Genomic DNA, 19,450 nt, shown 5'->3' on the forward strand with positions numbered 1-19,450 from the left:
AGATTTATTGGTGTCATCGCCCAAGTTCACTAACTTGGATGTACCACTTTTATTATTGATCAATGATTGAAACAAACCGAGATAATCCATAGAATTAATTATTTCAAAATAAAATGATTTCATTTATGAAATTGGTAATTTATTTCATAAATTACCAAATAATATAGTATAAGTTAATCACATCAAGTAATTTGAGTTCCGAACTCTGCTTCTAACTTTATTCGGATTTTATTTGTTTATTTACAGATTTATACACTAGTTTTATTGCTTTCTAAACAAGCTATTGTAAGTGTTTTTCTCTGTCGAAATTTTCTTACAACTTGGGTAAAGTGCGGATACCGCTTCCCGTTTTGAAAATTGCATCTAAAGTCAATTGTTACGGTCTAATTTATAAAATAGACACAGTTTACTTTTTATCACTTCTGAGAGTGACAATTTATTATAATACTCAATATTACACTTTAAAGGCAGGAATAAGACTGAGTTGCAAATACGTTTTGCAGCTCATGTTGAATATGAAACAATTCAGGTGGGGATATATATTTTTGCTGACTATAACATCCCTCTCGCTAGATAGGATTTAGTCCCTAAAACCTAAGTTTTACATTTTTATTTAAATAAGGTTTTATATGTACTTCAAATTTCTATGTGGTTGTCTTTCGTAGAATATAACGACGTCAACATTACTCATTTTAATGTTACACATATTAGTCCTAATTTTTCTACTTAAAGATTTACATATTGTTTTAAACAATTAATTTAAATTTGTGATTGTTAACTTCATTTATGTCGAGTGGTAAATCGTAGTTTACATTTTGTGTTTACTGTATTTAATTCAGGTGTATAGTTGAGAGATACAGTTTTGGTTTTTTCTAACAGTGAATTACATTTAAAATCTTGTGATAACCTAGTGTGTATGATGTAATAGTATTATTTGTTGTCGCAAATGCTGTCTTGTCGTATTATTTCTCTGTAGCTTTAGTTAACCATTTTTCGTGCTTCTTTTTCCATTGATAGATTAATTTTGGGTACTTCAGAATTAGTGAAATCATTTTTCTATCTATAAATTCTTTAACTCGATTTTCAAAATATTTTAACCTGTTTTCTTTTTTGAATGGGGGTAAATCTTTTGTTAGTCTTGTTTTGCATAATTTTCCTTAAACGTTAGGTTTTATTGTAACATTTCCAGTTTCTTTGTTCTTTTTCCATTCTTCAAAATGTTGTGTTAAAACATCTGTTTCGTCATAATGTTCGGTTATAATATCATTTTTATTATCGCTTGTTCGTGGAATATCATCAAACCTCTGTATATCGGGTGACATGTCTTCTTCTTCTTGTGTTGAATTAAGTTCATTGTCTTCTGATCTTTCTGCTGATGTGGCTTTTTCGCTGTCCTCGTCTTGTATTGGAAATAATCTTGATAGGCAGTCAGCTGCTTCATTTTCTTTTCCTTTAACATATTCTATATCATATTCGAACTCTTCTAAGCGTAATCTCCATCTTAATAATTTTGAACTAGGATCTTTTAAATTATATAACCAAATTAATGCTTTATGATCTGTCTGAATAGTAAAGGTCCGTCCCAATAAATATTGTCTTAGTCTTTTTGTAGCCCACACGATTGCTAATAATTCCTTTTCTGCTGTATTGTAATTTTGCTTTCACTACAGTCTTTTGTCTAATCGAAATTAGTTTCTTTCGCTGTTAATCTTGATAGTGGTTTAGGTATAAGTGCAAAGTTTTTAATAAACTTTCTGTAATATCCAACTAGTCCTAAAAATGATTGCATTTCTGTCACGTTTTTTGGTTGTTTAAATTTTTAAATTGCTTGTATTTTTAAAGGGTTTGGTTTTACTCCTTTATTTGTCATAATATGTCCTAAATATTCCAATTCTGGTCGAAGGTATTCACACATATCCGATTGTAATTTTAATCCCAATGTTTTTACTCTTTCCATGAATTTGGTTAAATTTTTATTATGTTCTTCTAATGTAGATCCGAAAATAACAATATCATTTAAGTATATAAAACATGCATCACCAATTAATTCTTGAAAAGCGTGGTCCATCATTCTTTGAAATGTGGCTGGTGCATTGTTTAAACCAATTGGCATTCTGATAAATTGATAATGTCCTCTAGTTGTGCTGAATCCTGTATATTGTTTACTTTCTTTTTGCTTCGGAATTTGGTGAAATCCTGAAGACAGGTCGAATGCTGAAAAGAATTTTGCTTTTCCCAACTGTGAAAGAACGCCTTCAGTTTCATTTAATTTTCTAAAGTCATTGATTATTTCTCCAGTTTTTAATACAATTTTGTTACTAGTCAAATTTGTGTAGGAAGTTTCGTCGTTGTCTAGGAAGAAATTACTGTGATAATTTCCGATTATTCTCCAAATATCTTCTTTTGTATTTTTATCCAAATAATGTGGAAATGAAAGTACGGCCAAAGTCCAGCAAAGTCCATCAAAGTACAGAATAGTATGGGCAAAGTACAGTAAAGTACGGCTAATGAGCGTTTCCCATACTTTGAGATGTACATGGTTAACAGCGATAATTAAAGTACGGGGACAGTTCGGCAAAGTACGGGATCAAGAAAATAGGATTTTCGGAAATATTTTCGAATAGAGAACTACACCAAAGTATAAGAGGACAGTTTTTTGGGAAATATTAAATCAGAAAATTCAAAATCTACATCTTTAGAGTTCGGCAAAGTACGGGAAAGTACAGCAAAGTATGGGAGAGTAAAAAAATAGTTTTTTTTTACTATTAAATCTGAAAATTGAAATTCTAAATTTTTGGAGTTCGGCAAAGTATGGGAAAGTACAGCAAAGTATGGGAGAGTAAAAAAATAGTTTTTTTTGAATAATTAAATTAGAAAAAAAAAATTCTGAAATTTTAAAGTTCAGCAAAGTACAGAAAAGTACAGCAAAGTATGGGAGATTTAAAAAATAGTTTTTTTTTAAAAATATTAAATTAGAAATTAAATTCTAATTTTTTGGAGTTCGGCAAAGTACGGGAAAGTACAGCAAAGTATGGGAGAGTAAAAAAATAGTTTTTTTTTGAATAATTAAATTAGAAAAAAAAATTCTGAATTTTTAAAGTTCAGCAAAGTACAAAAAAGTACATCAAAGTATGGGAGAGTAAAAAAAATGTTTTTTTGGGAATCTTAATTAAGAAAATTTAAAATCTGGATTTTTGGAGTTTGGCAAAGTACAGAAAAGTACAGCAAAGTATTGGACAGTAAAAAAATAGTTTTTTTGGAATATTAAATTACAAATTAAATTCTAATTTTTTTGAGTTCGGCAAAGTACAGAAAAGTACAGCAAAGTATGGGAGAGTAAAAAAATAGTTTTTTTACTATTAAATCTGAAAATTGAAATTCTGAATTTTTGGAGTTCGGCAAAGTACGGGAAAGTACAACAAAGTATGGGAGAATAAAAAATATAGTTTTTTTTGAAATATCAAATTAGAAAAAAAAAATTCTCAATTTTTGGAGTTCGGCGAAGTACGGGAAAGTACAGCGAAGTATAGGGGAGTAAAAAAATATTTTTTTTTTGAAATAATAAATTAGAAAATAAAATTCTGATTTTTTGGAGATCGGCAAAGTACGGGAAAGTACAGCAAAGTATGGGAGAGTAAAAAAATATTTTTTTTTTACTATTAAATCTGAAAATTAAAATTTTAATTTTTTGGAGTTCGGCAAAGCCGAACTTCAAAAATCCAGATTTTAAATTTTCTTAATTAAGATTCCCAAAAAAAAACTATTTTTTAAATCTCCCATACTTTGCTGTACTTTTCTGTACTTTGCTGAACTTTAAAAATTCAGAATTTTTTGTTCTAATTTAATTATTCAAAAAAAACTATTTTTTTACTCTCCCATACTTTGCTGTACTTTCCCGTACTTTGCCGAACTCCAAAAAATCAGAATTTTATTTTCTAATTTAATTATTCAAAAAAAAAACTATTTTTTTACTCTCCCATAGTTTGCTGTACTTTCCCATACTTTGCCGAACTCCGAAAATTCAGAATTTCAATTTTCAGATTTAATAGTAAAAAAAACTATTTTTTTACTCTCCCATACTTTGCTGTACTTTCCCGTACTTTGCCGAACTCTAAAGATTTAGATTTTGAATTTTCTGATTTAATATTTCCCAAAAAACTGGCCTCTAATACTTTGGTGTAGTTCTCTATTCGAAAATATTCCCGAAAATCCTATTTTCTTGATCCCGTACTTTAAATATCGTTGTTAACCATGTACATCTCAAAGTATGGGAAACGCTCATTAGCCGTACTTTACTGTACTTTGCCCATACTATTCTGTACTTTGATGGACTTTGCTGGACTTTGCCCGTATTTTCATTTCCACGCGGGAAGCTAATCTTGTTTTATTTTTTAATTCAATTAATCGTTCAGGTACTTCTTTAGCTTTTAATTTTGTTTTATTTTTGAGCGTTTTATCGTTTGTGACGTCGTAATCAGTTTTCTCTATATGTATTCCTTTAATTTTGTTTGGCACTTCCAAAGGTTGATTAGAATAATTAAAAAACAGGTGCCTTCATAATTCCGTTTTGTATTTTATAAAGTCCGGTGGGAATATTTGGATGATCTTCTACTAAAATATCATTATCTTCTTTATTCATTATGATGTTGCAAATCCGCATTTTATTTTGCTCTACAAAATATCCATCTTCATGTAAAGGTGTCTTCCACTTTTCTATTATAAGGAATTTTGGGGTGATAGCATATTTTTCATATTTTTGTAGAAATGGTAATCCAATTATTCCATCCTCGGGTAAAGGGAAATTTTCATCGACAATATGAAACAGTTGTTGTTTGCCGAAATAATTTAAATTAACAGCATATTCTGATTGGTACTTATCTTTACCCATACAAAAATTCTTTTTTACTTTAAAAGTCGTGTAATTGTTTCTGGGTATTTTATTTTCTTTTATTATGTTAACTGATGCTCCTGAGTCTATTAATAATCTGTATTCTTCTCCATTTTCAGCTCTTCCGTATAAGGATTGTAATTGTCCACTCAAGGTTGATATTCGACATTCTTGTCGTATTGCTCGTGGTGTTGTATTTCTTCCTCGGTCATTACCTGAAAGTCTGAAAATTCTTGGTCTTCGCATGTCACTCTAATAACTTCCGGTGGTCTCTTCGGCAACCTGCCATCGCGAAAATTTGATGATGTAGTACATTCTTTTGTCATATGTCCCGTCTTTCCACATTTGTAACATGATACCTGCTTTATCTGTGTTGGAACGTGCACTGCAGGTGCATTTATTTTATTTGACAAATTCTGATAATCACTTTCTTGAAACCATAATTCTAATTCCAATGCTTTTATTTGAGCTTCATTTAAATTTAGCGGTCGTTGAGCTTTTATCTGTAATCCTATGTCTCGACGAATGTTCATCATGTATCTTTTTAAAATTTCACTTTCTTCATTTTCTATTGCAACTTGTCGTTTAATTGTGTTTGTGTATTCTGATTGAATTGCGTGTTTTAATTCATGACAAATTTTCCTATATTTATTGTTGAAACTTTGAATATCTTCGGTAAGGTTTTGTTTGCAATTTAATAATTTTGATCGAAGCATTGACACTGAACCGATTTGCGTTAAATTTGCACGTAAAGCATTAAAAAGTTTTGCATAGCTGTCTAAATCTAAGTATCGTATTGCTCTTTCTGCGTTTCCGGTAATTTTTTCAGAAATTATAAACTCTAATAATAGGTCTAGTTGGTAACATTGCCCTTTTGCTCTTTTAATGTTTTTTATAAAATCTTTAACTCCACAATCATCTTGTCCCGTTAATGTTTTAATAGTTCTAATTATATCTTTAGCGGCAATTTTTCCTAAATTTTGATTTTGTATTATTTTTTGATTATTTATTCTATTTGCTTGTTGTTGAACATCGGATTGCGATTCGTTATCACCGAAATGACTTTCGTTATGGGATGCATTTTCTGATTCGTTATCTGTTTCTTCCGTAGGATCTATCCCTAATTTTTTGCCTAATGTTATTATCTCATCTTTCCTGTTATTATTTTCATGAACTAAACTCGTAACTCCTAGATTTAATCTTGAAAGTTGATCCACAATTGATGAAAGAATCTGCTCCGTATTTGGCGTTGTTGATGTTCCAGGTGGATTAAGGGTGGTTTTTGATTCGTTCTCCATATTTAAACTTTCGTCAGTCGAGTCAGAGTCTGTGTCAGATATAGAGTTTGTGTGTTTTAAATCCCTATAGGTGTGATATGCCATAGTATAAAAATTACTTTGTTTCGGGTGTAAATGAATGTTTCGCGTAACAATAATTATATGTGTGTTTAATTCTCTTCACTTGTTCAAGTGGCTACACACTTACAACAAGGTTAATCAGAGAAATAGTTTTATTTTATTGAGGAAACTAAGACTTACTAACACGCGTAGTCTAGTTACCATTTAATAAATCAAACATATAAATCAAATATGATTCATTCGTTGAATAAGTCTTACGTATTTCTGCTTCTTCTGGACCCTGGTGATGTGTGAAGAGTGGCCGTAGACACTGCTGCAAAACACCCCCAAGTAAGTGGCTGACGTGTCTGCCTCGTTCTCCACTTGGATGAAATTCCTCCAGAAGTCGTCTTCTTCTGAGACTTATTGTCTAGATCGACAAGCTCAAGCACCTCAATCAATATGACGTATTAAATTTCTCGAAGGTATCCGTAGAGTACCCACGGAGCCTTTCCTCCTTAGGTTGAACAATTATATTTTCCGTAGAAAATCAGGTTCACACTCGAAGATAGCACAGTTTGACGAATTACTTTTACGTCGTTTGTTGCTATCCTGGCAGGATCGCCAAAATGTTACGGTCTAATTTATAAAATAGACACAGTTTACTTTTTATCACTTCTGAGAGTGACAATTTATTATAATACTCAATATTACACTTTAAAGGCAGGAATAAGACTGAGTTGCAAATCACAGAGAAAAGTGAGTGTTGTTTTTGATGCGGGTAAATTTTGGTAGGGTAATTTTAGTGAGGATAAATTTTCTATAATAGAAAATTTACCTTATTTTCAGTGTTAAAATAACACTTCCGAGCTAAAGTTTGATGCAGACACTTTTAACACCGAATTCAGTGTTAAAATAACACTCACTTTTTTCTGTGATACGTTTTGCAGCTCATGTTGAATATGAAACAATTCAGGTGGGGATATATATTTTTGCTGACTATAACACAATAAATATTAATATTTTTAATTAGCTAAATGAGTTTTCTACACTAATTTCATTACCTACAATAAATGATAAGTTAATCAGAATAAAAATATGGAAGGTCTGTATTTGGGTTGACTCCTCGACTTGGATTTAGCTAAAATTTTTGTTTGGATATTTGTTTCATCAATACAAATTATTTTCTGCAATAAAATCGCGTGTCTAAGTAGAAACCAATTTTTAATAAACTTTTTGATTTAATTAGAATTTTTAATTGAATCTAATGTAATTTTTAATTTGTATTAAAATTCTTAGTAATTTTAAAGTCTCTCTAAAACTATTGCTAATCTACTGAAAAGTAATGATACCTTCGATTCTTTGAAAAAATTGTGCCAACTGCTAAATTGAAAAATACAAAATAAAATTGAAAATTTTGACTCACAATTACAAATGAAGAACTTTCAGCAATTGCAATATTGTTTTCTTTTTTGTTTCAGCACTTAAACCTCTTTAGGTGAAGAACCGTCGGATGCGAAGGAGACAGAGAGTGTGTTTCCAAGCGTGATGACGTTACTTTACTCGATAATAGGGAGCTCGCTTTTTGCTTAAAGAAACCTTTTTGCCTCAAACAAAAAAAAAAGAAAAGAAAACACCAAGACGAGGAAAAACCTCAAACATGACTATATAATTTTCTCGAAGGCTTCGCTCTCTTTCTCCAAAACCTCTAACATTAAAGTATTTAACTTAAAAAAAATTGTACGACCAAAAAAAAATCGTTCTCAAAACTTTTAAGCGGTCTTAATAAAACCGATTAAACCACATAAGAACGTTTATTTTGCTAAGAAAAAATTAGATTTCAAATTTAATTCTATAAAGCAGAAAAAAAAATCAAGTTTTGGATTTTAAGAAGACACACATACACACTAAGACAAGAATAAAAGTGTAAAATTCAAAGCATGAGAGGAGAATAATGAGAATACTTCTGAGAAAATTTTATACACTTGAGAAAAGCATCAAAGCTGCTGGCTTCAAAGGGACATTGCATCTATAAATCATTCGTCTTCAAGAATTCAAGTCTTTTCAGCCCAATCGAAAAAAGAAAGAAAGCTTCAACTAGTTTTTTTCCTTCCCACCCCTCAGTCGAAATACAAATGGAAGAAGGGATTTTTCTTAACGAGTTCAAAATTGATTCACAATCGAAAGAAAAACGTTATTTGAGCTAAGTTTGGAAAAAAGCGAGAGAGAGAGAGAAAGACAGTCCTTTTTTTGGTGTGGTAGTAAGAAGGTTTTTCAAAATTAATCGAAAAATGACTGTAACACATAGAGATAAAGATGGCAAAGTCGTTTGGACGAAGCATTGGGGGCCAGAGAGACTTGTCGAGATCTATAGGGAACCGGAAACTAGTCTTGGACTTAGCATTGTTGGTGGAAAGGTAAAGTATATCAAAATTTATATTTAATCTTTTATAAAATTTCAAAAACAAATAACAATAATAATAATAAGTTAATAATATTTAAGTATTTTATCTTTGCCGTTATAAAAAATCAATTGCTTTCTCCATTTTTGTTTAAACTTAATAAAGACAATTTATTCTAAACCTTTTACATGGTATTGTTTCAAAATTTTTTTTTAATTATCAAGTGTTAATAAATTAAGTTTATCTACCGTTTAATTTAACAATAAGTTATCATTTTAATTTGTCAATTAACACTTTTCTAAACTCTTATTGTAAAAAATGTATTACAGTTATTGCTAAAGTTTCTTTTGGATATTGTTAGATATTATAATTTATAAACCTGTTTTACATAAATTAAAAATTCAAGCGGTTGCTGATTACGAATCTGAGGTTACATTTTCAAAATCAAAATGTCGGATTCAATATGGCGGATGAGAAAAATAAAAATCCAGCGTATATGCTTAAAATTTGTTTCTCGGGGGTTATTGGGGTCGCTAATTACGAATCTGATGTCAGATTTTCAAAATTTAAAATGGCGAGTCCAATATGGCGGATGAATTTTTTAAAAGTTGACGGATTTGTCTAAAAATATTCACTCGGGAGCTTTTAGAGTTACAAAATTCGAATTTAATGTGAAATTGTAAATTGTAAAATTTGCTTTTTGTATCTTCCAATTGGTTATATATTTTGCAAAGCATTTTGCATTTTTTGAGCCTGACATTAGATTTTAATTCATTTTTTAAATTTTGCTAGCCATATTGATGACATCAATTTTTAATTTTTTAATTGTTACATCAAATTTGGATTTAGTGACTCCAAAAACCCCCGAGTAAACATTTTAAGCAAATCCAGCAACATCAAACAAAATTTGGTTGACATATTGGATCCACCATTTTGAATTTTGAAAAACGGGTATGAAGTTCGAATTCAGCGTCTCAAAATCTTGAAATTATTCGCCATTTTGAGTTTTGAAAATCTGACATCACATTCGTTGATCAGATTTTAAAATATAGACAGAAACTAGGTGAATGGTTATTTCAGTCACCGCTATAAATATTTATTAATTATTTGTTATATTATTAAAATTAATATGTGTAATGAACACATCTGACACGTCTCAAACTTTACAGGGAACTACTTGAATACATGTCCCCTTTCTCAATAACCACACAAGTAAAACTCAAAGAATGTTTTTTTTTTATTTTCAAAGTAAACTTGCTGAAAATTTAAATCTGATACATAGAAATGTATGTAGTAGATTATAACAATAAATCTAAAATTCAAGTATTGAATATTTATCGGTAAATCATTTTTTTATAGAAAAAAGAATAAATGAATACACAAATATATTATTCATATATACATGTTGATACATTTTTCAAAAAATTTTTAAATATTTAATATTCAGCGTCAAAAAACTGGACTCCAACAAGAACAAATAGTGGTGCAACTTTTGTTAAGAACATAAGCAGACAGAGAGTGTTGTGCAATCCCAATCGTCTGAAAGTGGAGGAAGTCTAGTTTGTTTGTCCTACAATCTCAATTCGGAAAAATCTATGTTCCTATGTCGGTGGCGCTGAACTCCCAAGATTGAGACTTCAAATCTTGGGACTGAAATAGACACATCTTGGGCGGTGAGAAATGTTGCTCTTCCAAATCAAAGTCGTATCGCATTCGTGAACTTTTGGTCTACTTGGAATGGCTCGTCACCCAAGATTTTTTCCGTGTAAGAATCCGTCGGCATGTGATGCATACCATCATGTATCTAGTAATTTTTATAAAAAGGAGATAAAGAAAGCACAGGGTATCATCTGGAGGAGTTTTTGCAAGGGAGTCGAAAAAATACCAGAAGCATCAAAACTGCATAAAGTTCTAGCTAGATACCCAATGGACAAATTAACTACCATTAACTCTCTGCACTCAGAAAAAGAGTTGGCTGCCATATCCAATTAAATAGTTGCTGGAGCGCGATCCAATAAATTGGTTAGCACATCCAACTATTGCATAATGATTCCATGCGAAAAGGTACCCCAGCTATCGTAAAGGTAATGCGCTAATGCAGCTAAAAAGTTGGATGTAGCAACCAACAAATAGTTGCCCCATCCAATTAATTGGATCGCGCCAGATCGCGCTCCAGCAATTATTTAATTGGATATGGCAGCCAACTCTTTTTCTGAGTGTGCTGATGCTAACGACCGTTATCATAAAAAATCGTCATTCTGGACGCCTGGTGGGGACTATGGGAGTTACGTTTTTTGGCGATAGATTGGGGATAAGTTAGCATCAGCAGAGGGCTAAACTAAAAGAAATTTCTTCTTCCGAATCGGCTAAGTACCTGAAAGTAATTCTTGATAAGAAGCTGCGTTGGAAAAAACATTTCAAATATCAGTATGGGAGATACATTAAATGTAACTTACTTGACGTTGAACATTAAATATTTAAAAGCTTGGAAAAAACATCTACATCCGGCAAGTTTGTAAGGACAATTATTTTCGGCATGTTTACATAGAGTTATAATTATTTCCCTAACTAAAAAAAATTTGAATAATTGTACAGTTATTTTAAAGTAAAGATTAAAATAGCTTTTTTAAATTTCAATATACTGCTAATAAAAAAAAACTATTTTAAATCTCTCGATCTGATTGTTTATAGAATTAAAAAGCTGAGATGATATCGGATGTATCTTGAAAATAATTTAACGTATCACGATTGATTAATAATGCAACAGTGAGCGCTTACACAGATTATCAATCAATTTTAATGAGACTAAAAATATTCGGCTTTTATCAAATTCATATTTTTAAAGATGCGACTTATTCATAAACTCCGCTTATTTTCTATATGCAATAAAAATCAATATATGTAGATTAAAACACTTGTAATGAATTCACTCAACTTCGAATATAAAAAGTGTAATAAAAAATTAATGCTGCATTCCGCCAGAGTAACTAAGCGAAAAAAGGAAAAAAATAAAATTTATTAAAAATTACGTTACAAATCAGATTAAAAGTATAAATTATAGTTAATATATTTCATCTTAATAGTACAAAATACATGTAAAATTATTTAATTATTTTATAAATTTATTTATTTTATAATTTAATTATAATTTTTAGATAATTATTATTCAACGGAAACATTTAAATATAAAAAGAATCAAATATAATGAAAGTAATATAGCAAAAAAATTAAAAATCATAATGCTGGTTTAAAGTTATTATTTATGTTTAATATTATATTATTAAACAACTAATTTCTGCTATATACAGTTATTAAAAACTTCAAAAGAATTTAATATTTTCTTATAGTCTTACGCGGTATGTTTCGGATGTTTTTTTGTAATCCCTCTATATTTTTTCGTAAAGGTTTTTAATTTAACAAAATCTTCTAAAATCCAGTCGTTCTTCCAGAAAGTTTAATATCTTTTGATCCCGAACAAATGAGGAAAGTAATCTAAGAAAACTATACCGTCATGGGGATAAAATTATTCATTTAAGTAAGATTACATTTACAAACGAAATTTTAAATTGCGATATTGGTATAAACGGAATTTATAACACGACGTCGTTAAGAAAAAACTTTTCAAACTAAACTTATGTTCAGTTCTTTAAAAAATAATTTAATAAAAGAATGTAATGATGTAACAAAAAAATGGATTTATAAATGTAAGCTATAAATATAATGCGAAGGCAAACCTAAAATTTTGTATAGGGTAACTTGTTCCAATTACGGATGCGTTTAGTTTTTCAAGTTTCGAAAGCAATTCTAAATAACTATTTGATACAAAAATTTTCTCGGGGTCACTGTTTATTATGAATGGGTTTTGAAAAATTAAAAATGGCAGATCCAATATGGCGGACAAATTTATAAAATTTATAAAAAGTACTAACGGCAAAGTAAAATACATTTCAATTAAAAAATTTCCTAGAAATTGGTTTGCAAACAAAAATGAAATATTCTAAAATTTAGGAGAATATAGTTTAAAAATGTTGATGCTTCTTGCAGGTGGACCTGGTGAATACTGACAGTTCAAACAACTCTAATGTGTCCGGAGTATTCATAAAAAATGTAACACCCAATACACCGGCTGGTAGGACAAGGGGTTTGAAGGTAGTAACATTATACTTCAAAAGAATATTAATTATTTATAACGGAATTTCCGGCTTTATAAATGAATATTTTACAAACAGGCTTTTCGAATTTAATTTAAAATTCTATTTTTCTTCCTATAAACATTTTCAATTCTAAACTACACTTTCCATTTTTGAATATAAAAGTAGTTTCCAAGTGAGTTTAATACAATGGAAACGTGTCCCTTTTTCAGCTGAGAAAAAAGGAGAAAAAAAAACTAAAATCTGATCGACTCGGTGCGCATTGCTTTCGTTACAGTTGAATAAACCACATAGGAACACTAAGAAAAAAAAATCTTTTTTTGTGTTATCAACCCAAAGATAATCGTTTTTATATTTTAATTCAAGATGGATGTTTCGAAAAAGTTTTTTACAGAACAAGTTTCGTATTATTTAAGTCAAGTAAGATTCAAAAATTAATTCAAGGGATTTATTTTGTGACAGGTTGAAAGCAATTTTAATCATTTAACTTTATAAATTAATTTTTAAAATTATTTTTATAGTCTAAAATTTTAAATAGATTGGAATTATATTAAAAAAAATCTTTTCTGAGTAAGTAAAAAAGTATATAGATTTGATTTTAAAAATGACTTTATAGTAACCAATTATTTCAATTAATAATTTAATTTAAATCTGAATAAATAGAATTAATAAATATAAGTAAGAAAAAGGGTCAGCTGGGGCAAAAGCAAACAATGGGTAAATACAAACAGTAATTCTTTCAGCTTAATTATTCTAAATATTAAAAATAAATACGGCATGATTAACCTTAGATCACCTACAAGAGGTTCTAATTGTATTATTCTATTTTTATTTATCATTTAGCAGAAGTTTAAGTAAATATATTTCCTATTGTATAAAAAATTGAAAATAAAAAAGACACTCTTTTAAGATTTTGTCTCCTATTTGCGTAAAGGCAAATTAAAGTTCACGTTATTTGATATTTGTAATTATATTAATACTCTAACAGAAATCAACATTGATTTTTGCCCTTTGCAAAATTTAATTAATAATATCGGACTGTTTCCATTTACCTCACAAAATTTGAAATCTGAATTAAACATAAACAGTTAATTTTGTGCGATTTAATGTTATCTATATTTTCTACTGTCACAAAAAATTGGTCCAGCGAGGTGATAAAATAACCCACACAGCACCAAAACTTTCCTGAAAATTTATTAAAGATTTACTTGCAAACTTCGAAAAATTTACTTGCAAAGTTTAGTGGAAATTGTGTAAAGATTCAAATGTCCCACGTAAATAAATGTTTATAGTCAAATTTTCCTAAAAATTTAACTTAAAACTTTCCTGAACATTTAAATTAAATTTTCGACTTCTCTCTTATAAGCGAAAATGTAACTTAAAACTTTCCTGAAAATTTAAATTAAATTTTCGCCTATATACAGTAGGCGAAATTTTTTTTTAAATTTTCAGGAAAGTTTCACGCTAAACATTTATTGAAGTGGGACATTTAAATCTTTACAAAATTTCCACTAAACTTTTCAAGTAAATACTTCGAAGTTTGCAAGTAAATCTTTAATAAATTTTTAGGAAAGTTTCGGTGCTGTGTGGGAAGTTAATGCAACAGAAAACAGAAACTATATATCAGGGTTGCCACGCTTTTGCTCATTTAAAATTCCCTGACTTTTCCAGGTTAAAAAACGGAATTTTTTCAGGTTTTTAAAACTATATTTATATTTTACCACATTAAATAACTCCCTGATTTCTAGACAAAACTTTGACTTTTTCCCTGACTCTACCCTCACAGCACCGGGATATTCAGGATATCCCAGAGACGTCCTGGGGATATCGATTTGTTTTCGGAAGTTTGGATATCCCTGGATTATCCTCTGGATATCCATGGACGTCCCTAGGATATCCCAGAGATATCCAAACTTCCGAAAACAAATCGATATCCCCAGGACGTCTCTGGGATATCCTGAATATCCCGGTGCTGTGAGGGTAAAGAATATTCTGATTTACTCGCAAAATGATTAAAATCTTTTAAAGTTCATCTATGTATTTATGAAAATTTTATTGTAAACGCAACTCTTTTAAAATTGAATTAATTTGGAAATATTGAAGTAAAATTAGATTTCAAGAATAAACATAATAACTTTAGGCAACAATTTTCTAGGATTTCGATCAAAATTCCCTGACTTTTCCAGGTTTCCAGTTTGGGTGTCAACCCTGATATTGCAATTTAAAAGAAAAAATTTAGTTCTTTTTATTTTTTGTAGGTTTGCATTAATTTTATTTATTTGTAATCAAATAAATTTTTATAATATTTCATATTTAATTCTTTGTATCTCTTGAAAATTTGCATACTTAACATTGAATTTCCCTTTAATTTTTTTTAGAAACAATGTCTGTAGGGTAACAGGTACAGTGACCGACACCCATTCAGTGAACCATGAAGGACACCCCCAATTAGAAATCGCAATAAATATAAAACAAAACATTGTTAATGAATATTTTGAAAATATTAATATTATAAAATACAATAAATGGAAGCTATTAAAGTAGTAGCAATATTTAATTTATTTTTATTTTTAACAGCATTTTACTTTCTGTGAAGATAACCTCAAAAAGTGAATTTTGAGGTTATCTCCATAGAACTTGAAATTTTATCCATAATAGCATAATATAAACGAAATTAATATTGCTGATATTTTAATAGCTTCCAAAAATTGCATTTTATAATATATAATATTAACATTTTTCAAATATACATTATTAATAATGTTTTGTTTTATATTTATTGCAATTTGTATACATGATTTTTAATTGGGGGTGTCGTTCACTGAATGGGTGTCGGTCACTGTACCCGTTACCCTACTTACCCCTAAATTTTAGGACAGTTAAAAAATTTCTGGGTGAATATAAAAATTTACAGTTTTATGTATTTTATTTTTATTTTTTTACTTACTTTTATGTCCATATTTACTCCTAAATTTTAGGATATAGTTAAAAAATTTCGGGGTGAATATAAACATTTAGTTTTATGCAATTTAATAATTCTATATTTTCAACCACTCCATAAAACTATTCTAGTGAAGTAAAAACAACAAAAATAATGCAAAAGAAACCCAAAGTATTTTAATTTAAAAGAAAAAACTTACCTTATTGGTGAAACTTGAAATTAGTAATTCCATTTGCATTGAATCCAACTGGCCCTAAAAATAATAAAATTTATGAAATTAGTTAAATATAAGTAAAAAATGATTTTTGGTAATACATGCAAGAAAAACGTTTAATGTTTTCAATTAGGCAATATAAATTCACGTTAATTTTTTATATTTCAAAAATTAAAATATAAAATAGCGTTTTTTTCAGTAGGTGATTTAAAAAGCACAGTATTTTCCGACTAAATTTAAAAATAACAAACTCATCAGAAAACTGTCACTAACAAACTAATTAATTTTTGCATTAATAAATAACTTTGTATTATAGTTCAAACATATAATTGTTATAAGCATTTCAAATCAAAATTTTTTTTTATAAATTCTGTACTCAAACCTATATTTTTTTCCGTGAAATATTTAAAAAATAAATGTAGATTAATATTTATCCAATAAAACACAAAACATTCCATTTAAAATTTTAGTTATTTACCGAACGGTTCTTATGAATTTATTGCTACTGTAATATTTCAAAATGTTCAATTTAAAAATTAGTACTGTTTTTTGCAATAAAATTTAAAAAAAAAACAGATTCTTGTCTAAAATATTCACCAAATTATATCAAGTTTAAAATATATAAAATAAAAAATATTATTATGTATTATTAATTAAATTCTTTTAGAAGATAAACCGGCTTGCAAAAAATTAAAATGCTCTTTCGTATGAAATGGATATTTGAAAAATTTCCCAAATTGTAAAAGTTACGTCATATAAAATTGATTGATAAAAATTTTTTGAATTATTAATATTTTCGCAAATATTCAACGAATTTAAATAAAATCTCAATATACTTGAAATCATGTATTTTTGGAATGTTGCATAAAAGAGAAAAAGAATTTTCATTTTGACCAAAAAATAGTCTTGTCACTGTCAAATATTTTTTTTAATCATCACCAATTATTAAATTTACAACAAACAGAAAATCTTTAGAATAGTTGACCTAAATTGATAGGGACAATTTTTTTTTCATCCGAAACTGTTCCAATTTTTTTTATTCCGTTTGTCTTTATAGGGGAAAAAATGTCGAAGCAGATATTTATTCTTTTAAATTTAAAAAAAAGAGGAATTTCGTTTATTCAGATTTTGAAATCAAAATCAAAAATAAATATACGTACATAGTCGTAATTTTAGAATTTATGTAAAAATTAGGTTTTTTAAATCAAAACTCCACGTGTTTAGTTTCGATTCTGATTCCTCAAATTCTACCAAAACAAAGCTATTTTCTACACATGGACCATTGCCAACACGATGAATCTATAGAAAAGTGTTTTTTTTCTCATTCCGTCTTTAAAATCATAATCAATGATAAAAAGTTTTGATTCTCAATTTCCATAAAGAAACAAGAAAAATTCAAATTCTTTCCAATTCTAATTTTTCAATGACCAAATTTGGAATCAAAGATTTTCGATTACTTCTAATTTCAATTTTAAAATAAATTAAAATTTTATTTTTCAATATTTTTTACACATGGACCAGACGTAGTAGATTATTGTAAAATTCCAAATTGTATAAATATTTAGAATCTGAGGAAATTCTTTTTCTACCATTCTTCGGACAGTGTGATTTGAATTTAAAGAGTCTAATGAAGAGTGCAAACCATTATATTTATTTTCTCGCGTTTCAACACAATTTCAGCCTTATATCTTGTGTTTGCGGATAGTCAATATGTCAGTGGAGGGTAATGGTTTCTATTTTATTTTATAACACACACATTCGTGTTTCGGAGGCTTCGCTAAAATGGCTCTGTGCGCATTTCAGTTTTGTTATAGTTCAGTGAGTAAGAGAACAGAATAAAATGATGCTTCAGTAGTAACAGTCGGTTCAACTCGTGCGCTATAGGTCACAGGAGTCTCTCACCTTGCGAGCACGTGTGACGCTTTTAACATGACGTTTCATTCTCAAAAAAATTAATTTACAATTTTTTTTCCATTTTACAATTTCTTTTCTCTTAACTAACGAGTTAATAATTTCTAATTAAAAAAAAAAAATCGGAAAGTGAAAGTTCTTTTACCCCCATTTTCCTCGTTGAGTGTTATTGACATATTTTTTATCCTATTGATATAAGAAAGTGAAGATAAAATTTTAATGTAGAAAAATATACATATGATGAATTTTTTCTAAGAAGAAAAGAGTTTAAGTGGAATTTTCTATGTCAAGTGTACACGGAGAGACCCACATTCGTAAAAATTACTAAAAACGGTTGCAATGACCGGAAATAAGGGGACTTTTAGCATAATGTACTACAGAATTAGATAAATTTACAAAAGAAATAGATAAATTTGCTACATTGAAATAGCAAGTTTTAATATTTTGTGTAAGAGTTGTAAATGTAGCGAAAATTGATTATAGTTTTCTCTAATTTAATTAGACAAAATCTGACAAATGAAAACATTTTCCACTAAAATCTTCTATCCACTGTAGTAATTTTTGGTGAGCAAGTGTGGCTAGCGAGTGCAGTCATATGGCGCCTGTATTTCTATTGGTTGCTAACCTCGTCAATCTCCGTAAATGAGCCGATGCCTTCCGATCATTGACAGTGACTATGTTTCGCGTATGTAAAATAAATTTGGATATTATCTACAATAATTAAATATAAAGTGAAACGTAGGTCGTTCGGTATCTCAGAAATTGACCATTATAAATTAATAAATTTTGCATTTATTCCTGTCCCAAGAAGTATGTCTTATAATAAGTTGTTAAAAGTAAACTGCTTTCTCGTAAGTGCTGTAAATTTTCATCATTCAATATATAAGGAAACAAAGATGTATACTTTCAGTGAAATTCGTTGTCGTGCGTGCAGTTGTGTATTAGTGTATTAATTAACCGCGTCTATACATATAAGTGAAATAAACATGTGTGTGTCTTCAAATATTTATCCAACAACAAATATATAAGTGTGTGAGTGTGTGTGTCTGTGTATGTAAAAATCCTTCCAGTTTACCTCCACTAGTCAAGAATTGACGGGAAACCGGCGACAAAAATCCGTATTTTTTCTTTTCACTCTTTCTTTCTGCATTTACAACGACTATAGTAATTTTACGTACACAATGTTTCTGAGTTTTACTACAGTTGTTTGGAACTATTGGACGAAATAGTAAGAAACTTTGCTAATTTGGTGAACATTTGTCGGGATTAGTGACTTAGTGTAGAAAATAGTAAAAAATACAAAAAGTCCCCTTATTTCCGGTGGTTGCAATGTGAATATAGTAAATTCTAGTGTGATTTTATACAAAAATTAGTAATCTCGGTCTCTCCGTGTAAACACAAATTATCGGTTGTTATTCAATTCGAGTGGTTCTATGAAAATAGGTGACAAAATGTGGGCCACGTTTCTTCAGTCATGAGAGTGGATCCTCTCAAGTTACTGACCTAGGAAAAAAATATCGGTACGGTACTTGAAACTTCCTCTCTAAGCAGACACATTCGAGAATTTGTTATTCAAAGAAAGAATGACACAAAAGAAATTTCCCTT

The 19,450-nt window shown here is 29.1% G+C and overlaps 1 protein-coding gene across 3 annotated transcripts in view; it reads left to right on the forward strand.

Moving 5' to 3' along the window:
- LOC122509159 (inactivation-no-after-potential D protein) overlaps nucleotides 1-19,450 on the forward strand; it is a 131,824-nt gene that overhangs the window by 56,643 nt on the left and 55,731 nt on the right. For 2 of the 3 annotated variants that reach the window (XM_043622981.1, XM_043622980.1), the window contains exons 2-3: nucleotides 7,707-8,642; nucleotides 12,672-12,776. In XM_043622981.1, coding sequence (XP_043478916.1) covers nucleotides 8,517-8,642; nucleotides 12,672-12,776 — 231 coding nt within the window. In that variant the 5' untranslated portion in view covers nucleotides 7,707-8,516. Of the gene's footprint in view, nucleotides 1-7,706; nucleotides 8,643-12,671; nucleotides 12,777-19,237; nucleotides 19,365-19,450 lie in introns of those variants that run through there. The other variant, XM_043622982.1, reaches the window with a different exon arrangement.

Source organism: Leptopilina heterotoma, unplaced genomic scaffold, assembly GCF_015476425.1.
Source record: "Leptopilina heterotoma isolate Lh14 unplaced genomic scaffold, ASM1547642v1 Lhet_6, whole genome shotgun sequence".
In the NCBI taxonomy this organism is placed as follows: domain Eukaryota; kingdom Metazoa; phylum Arthropoda; class Insecta; order Hymenoptera; family Figitidae; genus Leptopilina; species Leptopilina heterotoma.